At 52.6% G+C, this 18,446-nt stretch overlaps 3 protein-coding genes across 8 annotated transcripts; 2 read left to right on the top strand and 1 right to left on the bottom strand.

Annotated features, from left to right (window-relative positions):
- Positions 1–399: 399 nt before the first annotated feature.
- Positions 400–3,683, top strand: Znf513 (zinc finger protein 513). 2 transcript variants are annotated; one of them, XM_052746146.1, is made up of 4 exons: positions 400–607; positions 863–1,018; positions 1,841–2,428; positions 2,515–3,683. In XM_052746146.1, exons 1-4 carry the CDS (start codon positions 553–555, stop codon positions 3,339–3,341), a joined length of 1,626 nt encoding a protein of 541 aa, XP_052602106.1. In that variant the 5' UTR covers positions 400–552; the 3' UTR covers positions 3,342–3,683. The 2 variants fall into 2 exon arrangements, with proteins under 2 accessions (XP_052602106.1, XP_052602105.1); XM_052746145.1 differs by lacking the exon at positions 400–607 and having other exon boundaries at positions 715–1,018.
- A 61-nt stretch (positions 3,684–3,744) lies between these two features.
- Positions 3,745–9,272, bottom strand: Snx17 (sorting nexin 17). Its single transcript, XM_052746147.1, has 15 exons — positions 9,099–9,272; positions 8,596–8,670; positions 7,568–7,685; positions 7,017–7,081; positions 6,669–6,779; positions 6,483–6,573; positions 6,258–6,345; positions 5,948–6,017; positions 5,564–5,656; positions 5,276–5,479; positions 4,890–5,015; positions 4,685–4,762; positions 4,463–4,537; positions 4,330–4,371; positions 3,745–4,251 (listed from the first exon to the last, which is right to left on the bottom strand). Exons 1-15 carry the CDS (start codon positions 9,159–9,161, stop codon positions 4,144–4,146), a joined length of 1,407 nt encoding a protein of 468 aa, XP_052602107.1. The 5' UTR covers positions 9,162–9,272; the 3' UTR covers positions 3,745–4,143.
- A 54-nt stretch (positions 9,273–9,326) lies between these two features.
- On the top strand, positions 9,327–15,396 carry Eif2b4 (eukaryotic translation initiation factor 2B subunit delta). 5 transcript variants are annotated; one of them, XM_052746138.1, is made up of 13 exons: positions 9,327–9,579; positions 9,957–10,000; positions 10,303–10,438; positions 10,715–10,921; positions 11,315–11,397; positions 11,563–11,654; positions 11,894–12,008; positions 12,201–12,277; positions 12,410–12,512; positions 13,422–13,549; positions 13,685–13,862; positions 14,859–15,039; positions 15,153–15,396. In XM_052746138.1, the coding sequence occupies exons 1-13, from the start codon at positions 9,327–9,329 to the stop codon at positions 15,350–15,352; spliced, it is 1,797 nt and encodes a 598-aa protein (XP_052602098.1). In that variant the 3' UTR covers positions 15,353–15,396. The 5 variants fall into 5 exon arrangements, with proteins under 5 accessions (XP_052602098.1, XP_052602097.1, XP_052602099.1 ...); XM_052746137.1 differs by having other exon boundaries at positions 10,712–10,921; XM_052746139.1 differs by lacking the exon at positions 9,327–9,579 and having other exon boundaries at positions 10,307–10,438; positions 10,712–10,921.
- Positions 15,397–18,446: the final 3,050 nt, after the last annotated feature.

Genomic DNA, 18,446 nt, shown 5'->3' with positions numbered 1-18,446 from the left:
TCCTGCCAGTCAGTCCCGCGCCTTTGGCGGGGAGCAGCGAGTGGGGAGCGGGAGCTAGCACTTAGCTGAGCGGGCCGCCGGTTGGAGGCCATCCTGGCGCCTCACACTCGGGCACGGCTTCCTAGTTCGTACGCGGAGGGGGCAGGGTACCTTCCGCCTGGCTGGCCGGCCGGTTTCCTCCGGCAGCCTCCGATTGGTCGGCCTACCGAGCAGCACAATCACTTCCCGGTCACGCTGCGGCCGCGCTCCCGTTGTGCATCCCACAAACTACGCGTCCCGTGCGGCTGTGCGGCGGCGGAAGCGGAAGCGGGTACGGAGGTACCAGCTGGTCTCCGGAGGGGGATAGGGGGCTCCATGAATGGAAGCGGCGGCGGCGACGGGAGCGACCTGAGCTGGGCTCCGGGGCCAGGGCCGGGGGCTGCCCAGGGCCCGCAGCGCTGTATGGGGGCGGCGCGAGGACCCTGAGAGCGAGGGCCGGCGGCTGGGCCGGACCGGGAGGGGCGGGGCCGGGCGGCCTCGGGCCGGAGGCGCGTCGGGCTGGAGCCGGTCACGATGCCCCGGAGGAAGCAAAGCCACCCGCAGCCCGTGAAATGCGAGGGGGTCAAAGGTCAGGGGTCAGGGGCCTTGAGCGGGGAGGAACAGGGGTGGGGTCAGTACAGTGGGCTCAGGTCAGGGTGGAGGGGTACTCCTGAGGTTTGGGGGCGGGTGAGCTGGGCTCTTAGCTACCCTACCAAAGTATTAAGGGGACCCGAGAGGGTCATCGAGTACGGGAAGTGCAGTTAGTTCACAATGGCCCGCTCCCTGGTTCGGATTATGGGCACGGCTTGGGAGGGAGGTTCCACAAGCACCCTCCTCTCTCTAGTGGATACTGAAGATTCCTTCGACGAAGGACCTGGGGCCCTGGTGTTGGAGAGCGATTTGCTTCTAGGCCAAGATCTGGAGTTTGAGGAGGAAGAAGAGGAGGAGGAAGGTGACGGCCACAACGACCAGCTCATGGGTTTTGAGAGAGACTCCGAAGGTGTGTTTAGGGGTCGTGGTTAAGGATTCGTGGCTATTGGTGGTGATTTGAGCCTTGTAGAAGTCAGTGCCAGTGACCAAAACACCACTTCCTGCTACAACCTAGGACTGGCTTGGCTTCACACTTGATTACTTGGTTTGCTTAGGGGTCCCTCAGCAGCATCACTTGGCTGGGGTGGCATGGATACAAAGGTGGGTTGATGTCCTTTTAGTAACCTTGCCCCTAGCCCATTCCTTGTATGTGTACCTCAAGAGGTTCGTGGAAGGGACTTGTGTGAGTAAGTTACCCTTAACTCTTTGACCTGTAGCAGCAGACCCTTTGTGCTGAGAGGTTTCAAGTCTCTTTTCTTCTTTGAATATTTGTAAGTCAGGGAGTGAACCCCTTTGCCCCCATGTGAAAGAATCTGCCCTTTCTGTGTTTAGTTGCATTACATTGTTTCCACTTTCTCCAAATTGTGCTTCTTGAGATGGGTTTCATTTTATAATCAGCCTTATACAAAAACCAGTGCTTACTAAAAAGATCTCAGGGTCTTTTGTACTTTTACTTTTCTTATCAAGAATTAACATTTCACATCAGTCTACACCCCTCTTCAAGCCCTTGATCTTTTCCATTCAGCGGAAATGGTATAGGTCCGCCCCTGTCAGTCATTAGGCGCAGAGAGGTGGACAGAAAGTTCTGAAGTCACTGTAGGGAGACCTAGAGATCTAAAAGGTTTGGTTTTGTTTTTCACATGAAGGGTGGGGCTGGTAAGTGGACCGGAAATGAGAATTTGGAACTTGGTCTTGAACCATGATTTTTCCCCCCCTATTTCTGTCTCACCAGGAGACTCTCAGGGGGCCAGACCTGGACTTCCCTATGGGCTGAGTGACGACGAGTCTGGGGGCGGCCGGGCACTAAGTGCGGAGAGCGAAGTTGAGGAGCCAGCCAGGGGTCCAGGGGAGGCCAGGGGTGAGAGGCCAGGCCCAGCCTGTCAGCTGTGTGGGGGGCCGACAGGTGAGGGGCCGTGTTGTGGGGCAGGAGGGCCGGGTGGGGGGCCCCCGCTGCCCCCACGGCTACTGTACTCGTGCCGCCTCTGCGCCTTCGTGTCCCACTACTCGAGCCATCTGAAGCGGCACATGCAGACACACAGCGGGGAGAAGCCGTTCCGCTGTGGCCGCTGCCCCTACGCCTCGGCCCAGCTCGTCAACCTGACGCGACACACCCGCACCCATACTGGCGAGAAGCCCTACCGCTGTCCCCACTGCCCCTTTGCCTGCAGCAGCCTGGGCAACCTGAGGCGGCATCAGCGCACCCACACAGGGCCTCCCACGCCTCCCTGCCCGACCTGTGGCTTCCGATGCTGTGCTCCACGACCAGCCCGGCCCCCCAGTCCCACAGAGCAGGAGGGGACGATGCCCCGGCGATCGGAAGGTAAAAGGCAGACCACCGGAGATCCCGGGACGTGGGTGGGGAGTGAGATGCTTGGATTAATAGCCCACGTCTCATTGTTCCCACAGATGCTCTGCTCCTTCCAGACCTGAGCCTCCATGTGCCACCCGGTGGTGCCAGTTTCCTGCCCGACTGTGGGCAGCTGCGGGGTGAAGGGGAGGGTTTGTGTGGAACTGGATCAGAACCACTGCCGGAGCTGCTGTTCCCTTGGACCTGCCGGGGTTGTGGTCAAGAACTGGAGGAGGGTGAGGGTGGCCGGTTGGGAACTGCCGTGTGTGGGCGCTGCATGCGAGGAGAGGCTGGAGGGGGTGCCAGCGGGGGACCCCAGGGCCCCAGTGACAAAGGCTTCGCCTGCAGCCTCTGCCCCTTTGCCACTCACTATCCCAACCACCTGGCTCGGCACATGAAGACTCACAGTGGTGAGAAACCCTTCCGCTGTGCCCGCTGTCCGTATGCCTCTGCTCATCTGGATAACCTGAAACGGCACCAGCGTGTCCACACAGGAGAGAAGCCCTACAAGTGCCCCCTCTGTCCGTACGCCTGTGGCAACCTGGCCAACCTCAAGCGTCATGGCCGCATCCACTCTGGTGACAAACCTTTCCGGTGTAGCCTTTGCAACTACAGCTGCAACCAGAGTATGAACCTCAAACGTCATATGCTGCGACACACGGGCGAGAAGCCCTTCCGCTGTGCCACCTGCGCCTACACCACAGGCCACTGGGACAACTACAAGCGCCATCAGAAGGTGCATGGCCACGGGGGCGCAGGAGGGCCTGGTCTCTCTGCCCCTGAGGGCTGGGCCCCACCTCATAGCCCACCCTCGGTTCTGAGCACTCGGGGTCCGGCAGCCCTAGGTGCTACTGGTAGCAGGGCTCTCCATACAGACTCACCTTGAACTAGGTTCTTTTACCTGGGGCCCTAGGAATTAGCCCCGCCTCTCCTGCATTTTATACAGATGGACTAGAAATCACCTTCCCCTTTCTCCCCCGCTGGCCAGGGGCTCCACACAGACTAACCTAGGCACTATATGGACCAGCCTGAATCCCATGGGCAGGGGGCCATATGGACCAGGGGGCTTGGTCTTGGCTCATGTTCTCAATGAGCTCAGTGATCAGGCCCTTGGATTCACCGCCACTGCTCCCAGGGGCCATGGATGAACTGGCTGGGGGACCGCCCAGCCTCTCACCTGTTTAACTTATTTCAGTGCTTTATAATAAAGGAAACACTAACAAAGCCATGTCTACGCTGGATTGGCAATGGCCCTTGCTGAGATAGGGGCAGTGAGAGGGAACCAGAGGTAGGCAGCAGTCAGGCCGAGTTTAATGATGGGGAGCTGGTCAGACCATCCACAGACCTCTGCCCACCCTTTGCCCATGACCTGGCCCTAAGAGGCCAGAAGCAGCCCATGGGGAGCAACAGTTCCTCCCCAAGGCAGGTAGCCATGGTCCCTTGGACTTTGTGCAAAATACTAAATGCTAATTTGGCATCGAGGGCTAGCTCTTGAGAAAGAGTGATCTTTTGTGTAGCCAGCCCAGGAAAGGGAAGGTAGGTTAGGAGGCCCCTGGCCAAGAGGACAAAAAAAAGGAGAAGTGGGAAGGGACTAGGAAAAGACTCCCCTTAACTTGGGAGCATAGGCACAGGGCTATGTCTGTGTACATCTCCTCTGGGGCAGAGGGCAGACATCCAGGCAGCTGACATTACAGATCCTCATCTCCAATGCCCTCGAAGGCGAAATTGCCGTGGACGGCACTGGCGTCCGTGCTGGGACTGCCGATTCCCCGCAAACTCACAGCACTCAGCTTACTCTGTAACAGAGGTGGGAGGGGGTCAGAGGGCGGCAGCCTGTGAGCCCCTGTAGTCAAACCTCACAACCCGGAACTCACTGAGAGTTTGACCATGGACTCCCGGCTGGCATCTGGTGACTCCTGGGAAAAAGGAGGTAGAGCAGTTAGATTTAGGAGCGGAGGGAAGACAAGGCAGGACTGGGAGCCAAGGTGCTGACTGACATGCACTTACGAGCAGTGGTGGGGACTTCACTGCTTGCTGGCTGTCCGAACGTCTCAGGGTACCCCCCACTCGCCGCCGCAGCATCTGAGGACAGACCCAAAGTGCTGATGAAGGCTGGAACACTCTCCTCAGAGCCCAGCCACTTCCCTCCCTCCCGAGAGAAACCTTACTCCCTGAACACAACAGGAGAGCAGAAAACCACGCAGCTGCCTGGTCTCTGGTGCCGTTTACCTTCCTGATACTGCCCCCAGACTTCTTCACCATCAGCTCATCCACCATGGACTGTAAGCAGATGCTCATCATAATAGCCTGAGGGGAAGAAGAGAGCTCGCTCAGTCTGATTGGAGACCTCACCCCTAGCCAGATCTCCTGACACAAGGACTCCCACTCACATGGAGTCCTGGCAGCCTAGACCTGGGGACCTACGGGTTCACACCTGTGGGCTGGTGATGGTGACCCACTGCAGACGGTCCTTGCTCATGAGGTATTCAAAAGCCAGTTCCAGGCGCACCTCACCCCGGCCCCGGCTTGGACTGCTCGTGCCTCCACTGGGAAGCGGCACCTGAAAGAGGAACAGGGCTCGAGCTGAGGTCATTTTGGCCAAGTTGTGGATCTCTGCAGCCTGGAATCTCAAGGCTTGCCAGGTCCCATCTCAGAATGTCTCCCCCTTCTCATCCCAACTCACAGAAGAAAGCCACGTGTGCTCATCCAAGCCCTTGGAAAGCTGAGGCAGGAGGATCATGGACACCTTAGCTACATAGTTCCAGGTCAGTAATAGGAACATGACTAGACGTTGTCTCAAAAGACTAGAGAATAACTCACAGAGGAGGTGACCCGCCAGCATCGCATGCGGGTGACCCGGAAAGAGCCTTCACGGAGCTGCTGGCCAGGCAGCCGCAGCTGGAGACTGAGCTCACTGTTGCCTGCGCTGACCACCACAGGGCAGTCCTTCTCTGGAAAGTCAGCCACGCAGGCATCAAAGCGCAGGTAGCCGTAGTGCCGCAGAGTTTGGGCCAGCCGCAAGAACTGAAAAATGGTCACCAAGTGTGGTCAGTTACGGAGGGGGCAGCTCAGACTCTCCCTTGCAGGGAGGCAAGGCAGAAAGCTCACCTCCTTCTTGGAGACTTTCTCTTGCAGAGACTTGAGCTGCTGGTGCTGCTCTTTGGTGACCAGGATCCAGCCATGCTCGATATCGGACACGGTCTACATACAGCGGAGACAATGAATGGGAAGTCGGGGCCCCCGGTCGTCAGTTCAACGATGTGACCAAAGTGAGCCCCAAAGTCAGCCTGACCACACTTGGAGGGCCCTCTGCAGTGAGGCCTTGACCCATCAGGTCAGCGAGGCCAAGTTGTGCCAGGAGCTCCGATAGAGAGTATTATTCTAGAAACCTCCCCATGAACTGGGAACCAGAGACATGGAAGGAGTTTTCTTGGTTAAGTGGAGTATCACAGTCATTTCAGGGCAAGGGTTCAGAGGCAGCTCCAAGCTCACCTGAGCATAAAGCAGGTTCAGGCCAACGCGGTTCTCCATGACATCGTCATCATAGGCAGAGTCCCAATAACTGTGAGGCCAAGGGACAGAAATGAGTAATAGGGCTAACCTGGGCTAAGGCAAAGGTAGGATGGAAAATGGGCAAGCAGAAGCAATTCCAACTATGGGCTAATCAGTAGTGGATCAACGGCAGAAGGGTGGGAGCTGTGGAGAAAACATCCAGCATTCCTCCCTTGGCCAGATGAAGCTACCTCAGCGTGTGGCCCAGCAATCCAACCCAGGCCCTCTCCCACTTAGGCCCAGCCCTGACCTCTTTCTGAGCACAATCTTATACTCGTGACTCCGAAGACTAGTGACAGATACGTAAGGCAGCTCAAACTCCTGCAGTTTCCTTACAACTATGGACGAAAAAAGAAAAGTGTGGTCAGACTAAAGAGGAAGGGAAACCAATGGAAGTGCTCGGAGGAAATGTCCCGTTCTGGCAAGAGGCAGACGGAACTCATTGGCGGAAGCAGTAAAGGCCAGAGGCACTCACAAGAAAAGGCTCCATCCTCTTTTTCTCGAACAAGGAAGAGACTAAAATACCCGATCAAGTCATCTGGAAGATCCAGCTTTGCAGCCACAGCCTGGGAACAGGAAGTACAGCTTATCCAACCAGCTAGTTCTAGTGCAGGACTTAGTGTCCACTGGGCAGAGGGGCTGTGCCCAACATGCACCTCACCTCCAGGACATCTTCGGTCTGATCGGAAGTCAGCACATTGACCAGAACTTTCTGTCCATTGCTGAGCAGCACTTCCAAGGAAACCTCCTCTGTGGGGACTTGCTGCGTCTCCTGTATGGACAAATAAGGACAGGAGGCACCACCCTGTTACGTAGGCCTAGGGTCCAGCTCAGATGCACCATAACTTCCTAACCCCCTCTGGTATCATTCTGAAGTTCAGGCTGGGCTTCCCTTAACTTCAGTGGTGCAACAGAAGCTTTGTTCCATTAAAAAAAACATGCCAGGTAATAACTGTGTAATTAAAATGACACGGTCCCCCATCAGGTCTTTCTCTTAAATATGGGTTACCTGTTGGGCCCGACGTAGAAAACTATTAAAGGTCTCACTGCTCCCAAGCAATGGGTCTTGCCGAACTGTGGGGTCAAGAGAATGATATTCAAGTAACTTAGGACTCACTCTTGGCTTCCCCGAGTCCTCCTCTTCGCAGGTCCCCCAACCCCATCTCCTGGGCTGATGGTGGCCTGCCACATCCCCCAGCTGGCCTCACCTCACACACTGTTTGCACAAATTCTGCACCTGCCCCACCCTTGGCTGCCATCTAAGTTGAGTCCAGTCTACAGAACTAGGGAAATAACAATGATGTTAATCTGAAGCATATCAGATACAGAGCTCTCCCCGCCAATCTAAAGTACTCTTACAACTAGTGTTAGCCTAGTATTATTTCCAGGTTGCTTTACTAGTCTGGAGTTTCCAATCCGTGCTGGCTATTCACTCTGCTCATTACGTAACATTAGACGGGAGGCTTCCAAACGCTGTTATTACGGGGCATATGACAGTCATCTGACTTTCTCTGTCCCCGGGGGTCCTCAAAACAGCCTCAAGCTCACCCATCCACTCACCAGCTTGCATGTATTTCTCCAACTGCTCTCGTCTCTGTTCCACCTCTGCAGGCGTCAGAGAGAACAGCTTCTTTGGGGGGAATGCAGGAAGCACGTTGGCCCCATACTCCTTCCGAAGCTACGTGGAGAGAGAGAGAGAGAGAAAATTCTTCCCGTAAACACAGAAACGGAGAGGTGGCAAATGAGACTCACCGCATCCTCCTGGGTTCCCCTCCCTACTCCAAGTGGTCAGCTGAGAAAAAGATGACTTGGGCAGAGTCAGGGTCTCATGGATCTTGAGTGTAAATTTTATGTATTAATGGGCATAAGCACCTTCACATCGTAGGGTGGGTTTTCATAGGGTTCAGGAGCCCTTTGAGTTACCTAGCAAGACTGTTCACTGAACCCTCACAGGAAGTAGAGAACATTTATAGGGAACACTCAGATGCACAAATAATAAAGTCACAATATGCTTAGACGGTGTGTTGAAGGGACTTTGCCGATTAAACAATCTATTTTTCATTTGGAGAAACTGAGACCTGTAGAAATGAGGTAACTTGCTCAGGACGGACAACTAGTTGTCAGCAGAACCAGGGCTCTCCACAAAGTTAAACACAGAGCTCACCATCTGGTGAGGAAGGGAAACACCGTATCACAGCTACGTGACTACCGGAGCAGTTCTACACCGAAAGGAGCCAAGAGCAAAGGAGGAAATCAGTGAACGGTTTGTATTAAGGAAGGAAACGAATTTCTAGGTTGCAGCTTAGGTGACGGAAGGAATGTGCTTGTGGGTTCCCGTTTGTCCATGCAGGGGCAAAGGATGAAAAAGCAGTTAGCTCAGGAAAGAAGGGAAGGTGGACGTGATTATAGGGAGGAGGAGGTACTGTGAGAGACAAGCTGCTGGGGGGAGTTCCCGAAACGTCACGATAACAAGGCACACCTTCCCCTGTGGCAGTGATTAAAGGGGAATGCAATGAAAGGGGATTAATGTCCATGGGTATGGGTATGGGGGGGGTGAAGCCGCATCTGGACAGGGGCTTTCCTCCCACCTGCTCGTGCAGCCCCAGGAGCTGGCTGTAGCGCACCCGACAGTGCAGGACTCCATTCACGTGAATGTTATAGGCCTGAGAACACAAAAGCAGGCAAACATCTCAGGGTCCAAGTCCGAACCACCTCTTGCCCCCCAAGAAACCTGGCCGGAAGTTGCTTGACAGAGCCGTCCGTGGAACGTGCCGAGACTTCCCGGGATTGAGCCTGTTCGCCCCCGCCCGCACACGCCCCCCAAGGGCCAAGTTCCAAGCAGAAGGCCCAGTTCAGGGGAAAACTCGGACGCTTGTGCGGCAGTCTCCCTCCCGCAGATGACAGTCTCGTCCACCACGGGTCGCGGCCTGGCCGGGGACAGCCATCGTCCAAAGAACCTATTGGAGCTCGGGATGACTTCTGTACGAAGCTGAGACAGGAGATGGCTTCCAGGGAGGTTCGAAGGCTGGAGGCCGCTCCGAGGGCTCCGGCCCGTTATCCCCGCCCCGGCCCAGCTCTAGCAGCTCCTCACCACGTAGGCGGAGCCGCCGCTGTCCCCGCTGCGGGACTCGGTTTCAGGAATGGAAAAGTGCATGTTCCCCCTAAGGCAGAGCTCCGGCACTACCAGGGCCGTAGCGGCTCTGCTCGCTCGACTCCGCCACTCAGCGCGTCTCCGCAGCCCAGCTCGCCATTTTGGGGGGGCCCGGACTCCGAGGTGGGAAGGCTGTAGGACGTCGGCTCGGCCAGCAGCCACCTCGGCATGCCGGGAGCTGTAGTCGTGGGCCAGAGACTCTCCTCATTGGCAACCCAAGGTCCCGTGGTCCTCACCACGATCCGTAGTCCGGGGCGGGCCCCGGTGCACGCCGGAAGTTGTAGTCCGCTGGGGGGGGCTAACTCCGCGGGAGGCGGCAGGGGAACCCTACAGCCCAGGTGGCGCTGCAGTCTGAGTGACCTCGGCGGGAGGAGCCTAGGACCGACAGTCATGGCTGCGGTGGCGGTGGCCGTTCGCGAAGGTGAGTGAAAGGCTGGATGCACCAACTGGTAGAGGAGCAGATGAGCTTCGGTCGCTGGTGCGGAGCCCCGAGCGCCTCTGGGCCTTGCCTCCCGGTTTCTGCGCGTCGCCGGGCTCTGGTTTCCATGATCTAGGGCGCAGCTCGGTGCGGCTTGCCGGCTGTTCCCAGAAGGGTGACTGGCCCTTTTCCTCCCCCCGCCCCCCCGCGCCTGTCCTTTGATCCTGCCGCGCAGTGCGTCCCCACGCGGATCCCGGAGCGCCTCGCGCCTGGCCGCCGAGCTGTGGTCATGCCAACCCAGCAGCCTGCTGCGCGGACGAGTCTCCCTAAGCCCTCCCGGAGCCTCTCTGGTTCACTCTGTGCCCTGTTTTCTGATGCAGAGTCGAGATCCGAGATGAAGGCAGAACTTTCTCCTCGGCCAGGGGTAAGTGAGGGAGACGTCTCAAGTCGCCTGTCAAGCGCTGCGCAGAAAGTTGTGTCACCTTCATTCGGCCCCATCTCCCATCCCCTTTCAGTTCGTTTCTCAGTAGAGCCGGGATTTTTACAGAGCTTAACAGTATGTGATTATGGCTCCGAAGAAGTTTCTCTCCTTATGAGATGTAGACTTGTAACAGAAGTCAGAGAGGATCAGGGACTTAACCCCGCGGGAACCTAGTACGCATCCAGTAGTGTTGATACGCCTTTCGAATTGCCTGGGGAAGAGCAGTTACGGTGTCTGTGTCCCAGGCAGCGGGGCGGGAGATGACCCAAGAAGAAAAGCTTCAGCTTCGGAAAGAAAAGAAACAGCAGAAGAAGAAACGGAAGGAGGAAAGGGGGGCAGACCAAGACGTTGGCTCTTCTGTATCTGCAGCTCAGTGTCAAGGTGCGCGGAGGTTTTAAAGGACTGGAGTAGGACGCTGGTTGAGGGCCTTCGTGGGGGAGACAGAATAAAGTTGATTTGAGCAAGTACAGAAGAGGTTACTTGGGAGACAGAGGCAGAGGCAAACCGGGCCAGCCTGGTCTACACAGTGAATTCCAGGCCAGCCAACTGATACATAGAGACAAAAAATAGTTTAGATAAACTAAAAGGGAAACTTTGGTTGGAACAGAGAGATCACCCTCCTCGGGCCTGGGCACTTCTTCCCTCTGTCTTTAGTAGACCCAACCAGAGAACTCCCAGGACCTGCTAGTCAGTTGGGAGGTCCTGCCGGGGAGAAAGTTCCAGCTGGCCGGAGCAAGGCCGAACTTCGCGCCGAAAGGAGAGCCAAGCAGGAGGCAGAGCGGGCCCTGAAACAGGCGAAAAAGGGGGAACAAGGAGGGCCACCTCCTCAGGCCTGCCCCAGCACAGCTGGAGAAGCCACCGCAGGTATCTTCTCTTCGTGTTAAAACTTCACTCACTCCAAATTCTTGTACCCACGTGGCTTCCCATTCTTTTTTTGTTTTGTTTTTTTTTTGTTTTTTCAAGACAAGGTTTCTCTGTGTAGTTTTGGTGGCTGTTCTGGATCTTGCTCTGTAGTCCAGGCTGGCCTCGAACTCATAAAGATCCGCCTGGCTCTGCCTCCCAAGTGCTGGGATTAAAGTTGTGCGCCACCACCGCCTGGCTCCCATTCTTAACCTTGGGAGACAAGAGTTTAAAATTTTCCTGTGGACTCCCACTGCTCCATCTTCCCAACTTCCTAATTTCCTGCTGTCCCCCATAATGCACTAAAAACACATGTCGAGACATAGAGCATCTTGAAAACATCTCATTAACTTTCAGGAGTGAAGCGTCTCCCTGAGCACACCCAGGTCGATGACCCCACACTTCTGAGGAGGCTTATTAGAAAACCAGAACGACAACAGGTAGGAAGTGGGTTTGGTACTCGGAGAATTGCCCTGGGCAATCAAAGGTCTGGAACCCCACTGACTAGTGGGGGTCAAAGAAGTGAGTTAGTTTCCTTTCTTTCCAGCTTTGTCCCATAAGTTTTGAACTCTAAATTATTGGTCGCATTCCTTTGGTTTGTCAAGGTTCCTACACGAAAGGATTATGGATCCAAAGTCAGTCTCTTCTCCCACCTACCGCAGTACAGCAGACAAAATTCCTTGACCCAGTACATGAGGTAGGATCTTGGGGAAATTGTTCTAACTTCTAAGTCTAGGAGATTGAGGAACTCAGTGTTAAAAGTGGCTGGAAATTTCAGATGAGATGTGGTGGGTGGGAGGGGAGTAAACTCAGGGCAAAACTGCAGGACAAGGGGGGGGGGGTCTGTACTAGTGAAGGAAGTTCCTTTTTATCAGGGCGCGGGGCAAGAGGTACTCAAGTTCCCTTAAAAAGTATGTGACACCACCATCCCATCAGCGTCCCGTCCTCTGTGATCCACCCAGCCATGGTACGACTCGGTCTGCAGTATTCCCAGGGCCTCATCAGTGGCTCCAACGCCCGGTGTATCGCACTGCTCCGTGCCTTGCAGCAGGTATGTGCTGTATTCTCTGTGACTCTACCCCACTCCGCAAGACTATCCCAGCATGCCTCCCCGCAGAGGCCTCTGGGACGAGGGAGGAAAGACTCTCCCACTCCGAACACTTCGCTAATGAAGCTTGCCTCTGTCCCATTTCAGAGACCTTATCTAGGGAGCATTTTGCTGATCTGATTGTGTATTCCATAGGTGATTCAGGATTACACAACACCTCCCAATGAGGAACTCTCCAGGGATCTTGTAAATAAACTAAAACCCTACATCAGGTGAGCACGGGCCGTGCAGGTCCCTTTGCACCTTACTCGGTCCTTTCTTACGCCCTTCACTCTTTTCTTCCTGCTGCTCTCTCTTTAAGTCCTAAGGAGGCATTGCACCAACACGAGGTATTGTTGTTGCAGCTTCCTGACCCAGTGCCGGCCCCTGTCGGCAAGCATGTGCAACGCCATCAAGTTCCTCAACAAGGAGATCACCGGCATGAGCAGCTCCAAGCGGGAAGAGGAGGTGATGAAGGATTCTGGGAATGGGAAAGGCACCTGCCTGTGGTTAAGATAAGTAGCGCATTCTGAACTCCCGGAAGACGTGTGTTGACACGCCACCGGCGTCACTAGTCCCTGCTTGGGGAAGTGGCTTGTGCTCTTGGCATTTGGGGCCCTGTCCAGGCCCGTTGTTATATACTTATTCAAGCATATGGCATGATGATTTTTGGGTTTTATTTTATTAATTAATTTATTTATTTTCGAGACAGGGTTTCTCTTTGTAGTTTTGGTGCCTGTCCTGTCCTAGATCTCACTCTGTAGACCAGATCCGCCTGGCTCTGCCTCCCGAGTGCTAGGATTAAAGGCGTGCGCCACCATTGCCTGGCTGATTGCTTTTTTTTTTTGGTTTTTCGAGGACAGGGTTTCTCTGTGTAGCTTTGTGCCTTTCCTGTAGACCAGGCTAGCCTCTGTAGACAAGGCTAGCCTCGAACTCACGGAGATCCGCCTGCCTCTGCCTCCCAAGTGCTGGGATTAAAGGCGTGCACTGCCACCGCTTGGCCTTTTTTTTTTCTTAACATTTATTTTACAGTGTTCTGTCTGCATATTTTGCCTGTATGCCAGAAGAGGGCATCAGATGTCATTATAGATGGTTGTGAGCCACCATGTGGTTGCTGCGAATTGAACTCAGGACCTCTGGAAGAGTAGCCAGTGCTCTTAACCACTGAGCCATCTCTCCAGCACGGCTGATGATTTTTGTTTTGAGACAGTCTGTGTAGTCTTGATTGTCCTGGAGCTTGCTATACAGACCAAGTTGGCTCAGACTCAGATCCTCCTGCTTCCTGGGTGCTGGTATCAATGGTGTGCGCCACCCTGCCTGGCACATATAGCATGACAACCAGAGTGTGACTTATATCCATGTTCTCTCAACATTTAGGCCAAGTCAGAACTTAGAGAAGCCATTGATCGGTATGTGCAAGAGAAGATTGTGCTCGCAGCTCAGGCAATCTCACGATTTGCCTCTAAGAAGATCAGTGATGGAGATGTGATCCTGGTATATGGATGGTATGGTCAACACCTGACTTGAGAAAACTGGGGAGGGGGACGGTCAGGAGAAAAGTCTGCCCCTTGCCTTTGCAAACAGGCTGGCCAGCAGTTAGTCACTTTTCTAACATCTCCTCTCCATCCATATTTATCTAGCTCCTCTCTGGTGTCACGGATTCTCCGGGAAGCTTGGGCCGAGGGCAGGCTCTTTCGGGTGGTGGTGGTGGACAGTCGGCCCCGACTGGAGGGAAGGCACATGCTCCGTTCTCTGGTCCGTGCTGGGGTCCCCACCTCCTACCTTCTGATTCCTGCAGCCTCCTATGTGCTCCCAGAGGTGAGGGTTCTCACAAGAAAAAGGTGAAGGGGAAGGGTCTAGTCACGCAGGCATAATCTAACCTTCTATTCTGTTGGTTGTGTTACGTTTATTTATTCACTGTGGCAGGTATAGGGGAGTGAGCGGTGTGAGGGGTAGACGAAGGCAGTGTGCCCTGCCTCCCATGTGGAGTCAGAGAACGCCTTTTGGAAGAGTCAGTTCTTTCTTTCCACGTTTACATCCTGAGGGTGGAACTGATTGTAGAGCTTGGCGGTGATTTTACCCACTGGACAACCTCACTGGCCCTTCCCTTTATAATAATAATAATAATGATATATTACTATAGTATTTATAATGATAATAATGATATATTACTATATTATTTTTTATAATAATTATATATTGGTATATTATTAAAAAAATTTTTTTGAGGCAGAGTTTCTCTGTATAGCTTATTTTTTTATTTTTATTTTTGGAAGACAGTGTCTCATGTAGTCCTGGCTGGCCTGGACTCACAGAGATCTGCTTGCCTTTGCCTCCCAAGTACTGGGATTAAAGGTGTGCGCCACCACACCCAACACCTTTTGTCCTTAATAGTAAAAAAAGCAACCAGTTGCCCTGTAACCTGGTAATCCCAGCACTCAGGAGGCAGAGGCAGGTGGATCTGAGTTCAAGTCCAGCCTGGTCTACAGAGCAAGTTCCAGGACAGCCTGGGCTACACAGTGAAACCATGTCTTGAAAAACAAAAAAACAAAAGAAAGAAAAAAAGCAACCGCTACATACAGTAGCACAGTTTAGTCATTACAAGAAGATTATATTAAAGTATCAGCCACTAAAAGGAGCAGGGCAGTTTCCCTGTTCTGAGATGATACAAGATGGGGAGGTGTTTTCTAAGAGCAGTCAACGTGGTGTGTTGCTGAGTGTTGCTGTTCTGGACAGAAGCAGGGGACCTTGTTACCTACTGATAGAACATGACATTTTTTTTTTCTTCCCTTTCCACATTGTCTAAACAAACAGGTTTCTAAGGTGCTGTTGGGAGCCCATGCACTCCTGGCCAACGGCTCTGTGATGTCACGGGTAGGAACAGCACAGTTGGCCCTCGTAGCTCGAGCACATAATGTTCCAGTACTGGTCTGCTGTGAAACATACAAGTTCTGTGAACGTGTGCAGACTGATGCCTTTGTCTCTAACGAGCTGGGTAAGCAGAGCAGAACTGAGGCTTTGGGGACCTGGGAAGACTTGACGGGGAAGGGTAATTAAACCACGACTTCTTTTCTAAAAGGATGTCAACGGGCCCACTTCTCATTGCAGATGACCCCGACGATCTGCAGTGTAAGCGGGGAGAGCAGGTGGCCCTGGCTAACTGGCAGGACCACACATCGCTCAGGTTGTTGAATCTGGTCTATGATGTGACTCCCCCTGAACTCGTGGATCTGGTGATCACAGAACTGGGCATGATCCCTTGTAGCTCCGTGCCTGTTGTCCTTCGAGTCAAGAGCAGTGATCAGTGAAAGGGAGCGAGAGGGTCAATAAAAACTTACTCCCTACCCCACAACGCTGCTGCCTTCGTATCTCTTAGAGCATCTCTGCCTCTTTGGTCAGGAACCCACACTCGGCAACCCCCTCATCCCCCACTGTGGAAACCCTTCTTGGGTGGTTAGCTCCAGGCCAGGACTTTGGGGTAAGATGTTTTGTGTAAGCATCAAAGATATTCATTGGCCAGGTGTGGTGGCACTCCCAGAGCTCTCCTTTAATCCCAGCTAGGGTAGCCAGTCTAAGATTAAAGGCCAGCCTGGGCTACAAAGTGAGAGCTAGTGTCAGAAACAACTACTGGGGCAGGAGAGGTAGCTCATTGGCCAATTCCCAGGGCACTTGTGTTCAATTCCCAGCACCCATATGTTGGCTCACACCCATCTATAACTCTAATTCCAGAATATTCATTGCCCTCTTCTGACCTCAGGCACCAGGCACGCGTGCGATGCACATACACACAGACACAATGAACATACACATAAAATAATAGCTGGACATGGTGGCACACACCTGTAATCCTAGCATTCAGGAGGCAGAGGCAAGAAGACCTCTGAGTTTGAGACCAGCCTGGTCTACACTGCAAGTTCCAGGACTACATAGAGAAACCCTGTCTCAAAGATAAATATAACTTTTAAATAATTAAAAAAATAGCTTTTTAAACAATTAAAAAGCTATTCATGTCTTGAGTCAGCACTAATTTTGTGTAGTACCTGAGCTAGGAATGAGGAGGGATATGAATATGTCATAACTAGATATGGTGGGCCCGGGCCTCTAACCCCACTGCTCAGATGAAGAAACAAAATGACCAAGTCAAAAAGCCAAGGGCTAGAGAAAGCTATGTAGTCGTAGAACACATGCTTACCTTGAACAAAGCCTCGGGTCCATCCTCAGCACAAGTCCTAGCCTTAGTAATAAGCTGGCACTTGCCGGGCGGTGGTGGCACACGCCTTTAATCCCAGCACTCGGGAGGCAGAGCCAGGCGGATCTCTGTGAGTTCGAGGCCAACCTGGGCTACCAAGTGAGTTCCAGGAAAGGTGCAAAGCCACACAGAGAAACCCTGTCTCGAAAAACCAAAAAAAAAAAAAAAAAAAAAAAGTAATAAGCTGGTACTTACTATTTATTTGGATTTTCGAAATGGGTTCTCTCTGTAACAGCCCTGGCTGTCCTTGAACTCAATTCATAAAACAGGCTGTCCTTGAACTCACAGAGATCTGCCTGCCTCTAAACCTGGAGTGATGGATTAAAGGTGTGCACTACCATGCCTGGTCAATTTTTTTTCATCTATTTAAGTTTTGAGACAGGGTCTTCCTATGTAGTTAGCCCTGGCTCTCCTGGAACACACTTTGTAGACCAGGCTAGCCTGGAATTCACAGAGATCCACTTGTCTTTGCCTCCCAAGTGCTGGGATTAAAGGTGTGACCAACACTCCCAGCTCTAAATTAGCATATTTTGAGTACTTTCTATCTGTCAGAAACAGATCAGCCCTTTATACTGTTAATAGGCCAGTTGTGGTGGTGACCGCTGGTAGGATTTGCTGCAGGAGGTGGAGCTAGGATCATGAGTTCAAGGCCAGCCTGGGCTATACATTTACTTAGCACTGGAGAGGCAGAGGCAGGCTGATCTCTATGAGTTCAAGGCCAGTCTGGTCTACAGAGTAAGTTCTAGCATAGCCAAGGCTATGCAGAGAAACCCTGTCTCTAAAAACAAAACAAAAGAAAAGGTTAATATATCTTTATGAACCTTATAGATGAGGAAATGGAGTCACAGAGGGGTTAAGTTACTTAGCCAAGGCGACACAGCTGAGACATGAAGTCATTTACTTAAGATAACACAGTTCAGCCAGATGGTGGTGGTGTACGCTTTTAATCCCAGCACTTGAGAGGCAGAGGCAGGCAGATCTCAGTGAGTTCGAGGCCACCCTGGTGGACAAATCCAAGTTCCAGGACAACCAGGACTGTTACACAGAAACCCTGTCTCAAAAAACAAACAAAAACATGGAGTTCATCAGAACTTGAATCAGGATATGGTCACAGCAGCAGTCTGAACCCAAATCCTTAAGATTTTGGCTTTTTAGGCAGTGTTTTATGTAACCTAGGGCTGTGGACAAGGATGACCTTGAGCCTGAAGTGACACCTTTAATCCCTTCAATCAGGAAGCAGAGGTAGATCTCTGTGAGTCTGAGGCCAGCCTGGGCTACATAGTCCCCCTGGTTTCCCAAGTACTGAGGTTTCAGATGTGTACAAACACCAGTTTATGAGATACTGTGGATTGTCCCAGAGCTTCATGAATGCCAGACAAGCATTCTCCCAACTCAGCCATGTTCCTAGCCAACTGGAGGTTTTTGGTTTTCTCTTTTTGAATCGTTGTTGGCTATGATGCTGGGAATGGTGGCTCACAACTATCTACTTCCAGTTTCAGGGGATCTGATGCCCTTGGACCCCCACAGGCACCTGCACACATGTAGGAAAAACAAACTCACTCAGGTATACATACACATAAAAGTAATTTTTTAAAAAAAATTGTTGGTTGATTTTTACTCTTTTGGTTTTCTGGGGGGCCTGCCAACAAGCTCCCAAATAAATACACATAGAGTCTTATTATTACTTATAAATGCCCGGCTTTAGCTTGGCTTGTTTCTAGCCAGCTTTTCTTAAATTATCCCATCTACCTTTTGTTTCTAGGCTTTTTGTAGTATTCTGAAATGCCCCTTGGGGACCCTGCTCAAGATCCTGAGGTCATCTTTTGTAAAGTTCCCTTTAAGAAAAAACTCCTTCCCCTTCAAACTACCTCCCCCCTTTAATAATAAACTTTCCACTTGGACATGTATTTGCATGGTGTAACTTTCCACAGCTCCATGTCTCAGCCTGCCAACTCGTCCGCATGGCCTGTCTCCCTCACCCACCAGGGCACTTTGGCCCAACCTGCCAAGGCCTCCTGCTCGTCATTTCTTAACACTTTTACCTTTCTCTATTTTTCTTTTTCTTTTTTAAATGTACTTATTTTTATGTGCATTGGTGTTTTGCCTGCATGTCTGTCTGTGTGAGGGTGACAGATCTTGGAGTTACAGACAGT

This window comes from Peromyscus californicus, unplaced genomic scaffold (genome assembly GCF_007827085.1).
Source record: "Peromyscus californicus insignis strain IS unplaced genomic scaffold, ASM782708v3 Scaffold_1__1_contigs__length_55948999, whole genome shotgun sequence".
NCBI classification, from domain to species: domain Eukaryota; kingdom Metazoa; phylum Chordata; class Mammalia; order Rodentia; family Cricetidae; genus Peromyscus; species Peromyscus californicus.
Note: the sequence above shows the minus strand (reverse complement) of the source record. Positions and strands in the feature narration are given on the sequence as shown.

Excerpts from the sequence above, each read along its gene's own strand:
- Snx17 (XM_052746147.1), bottom strand. The coding sequence starts at position 9,161 with ATGCACTTTTCCATTCCTGAAACCGAGTCCCGCAGCGGGGACAGCGGC. Across the intron at positions 7,686-8,595 it reads TCCTGGGGCTGCACGAGCAG|CTTCGGAAGGAGTATGGGGC; the intron begins GTGGGAGGAAAG and ends CTCTCCACGTAG. Across the intron at positions 6,574-6,668 it reads AGACCGAAGATGTCCTGGAG|GCTGTGGCTGCAAAGCTGGA; the intron begins GTGAGGTGCATG and ends TCCTGTTCCCAG.
- Eif2b4 (XM_052746137.1), top strand. The coding sequence starts at position 9,327 with ATGCCGGGAGCTGTAGTCGTGGGCCAGAGACTCTCCTCATTGGCAACC. Across the intron at positions 10,439-10,711 it reads ATCTGCAGCTCAGTGTCAAG|TAGACCCAACCAGAGAACTC; the intron begins GTGCGCGGAGGT and ends CTCTGTCTTTAG. Across the intron at positions 15,040-15,152 it reads CTTTGTCTCTAACGAGCTGG|ATGACCCCGACGATCTGCAG; the intron begins GTAAGCAGAGCA and ends TTCTCATTGCAG.
- Znf513 (XM_052746145.1), top strand. The coding sequence starts at position 790 with ATGGCCCGCTCCCTGGTTCGGATTATGGGCACGGCTTGGGAGGGAGGT. Across the intron at positions 1,019-1,840 it reads TTTTGAGAGAGACTCCGAAG|GAGACTCTCAGGGGGCCAGA; the intron begins GTGTGTTTAGGG and ends CTGTCTCACCAG. Across the intron at positions 2,429-2,514 it reads GATGCCCCGGCGATCGGAAG|ATGCTCTGCTCCTTCCAGAC; the intron begins GTAAAAGGCAGA and ends TTGTTCCCACAG.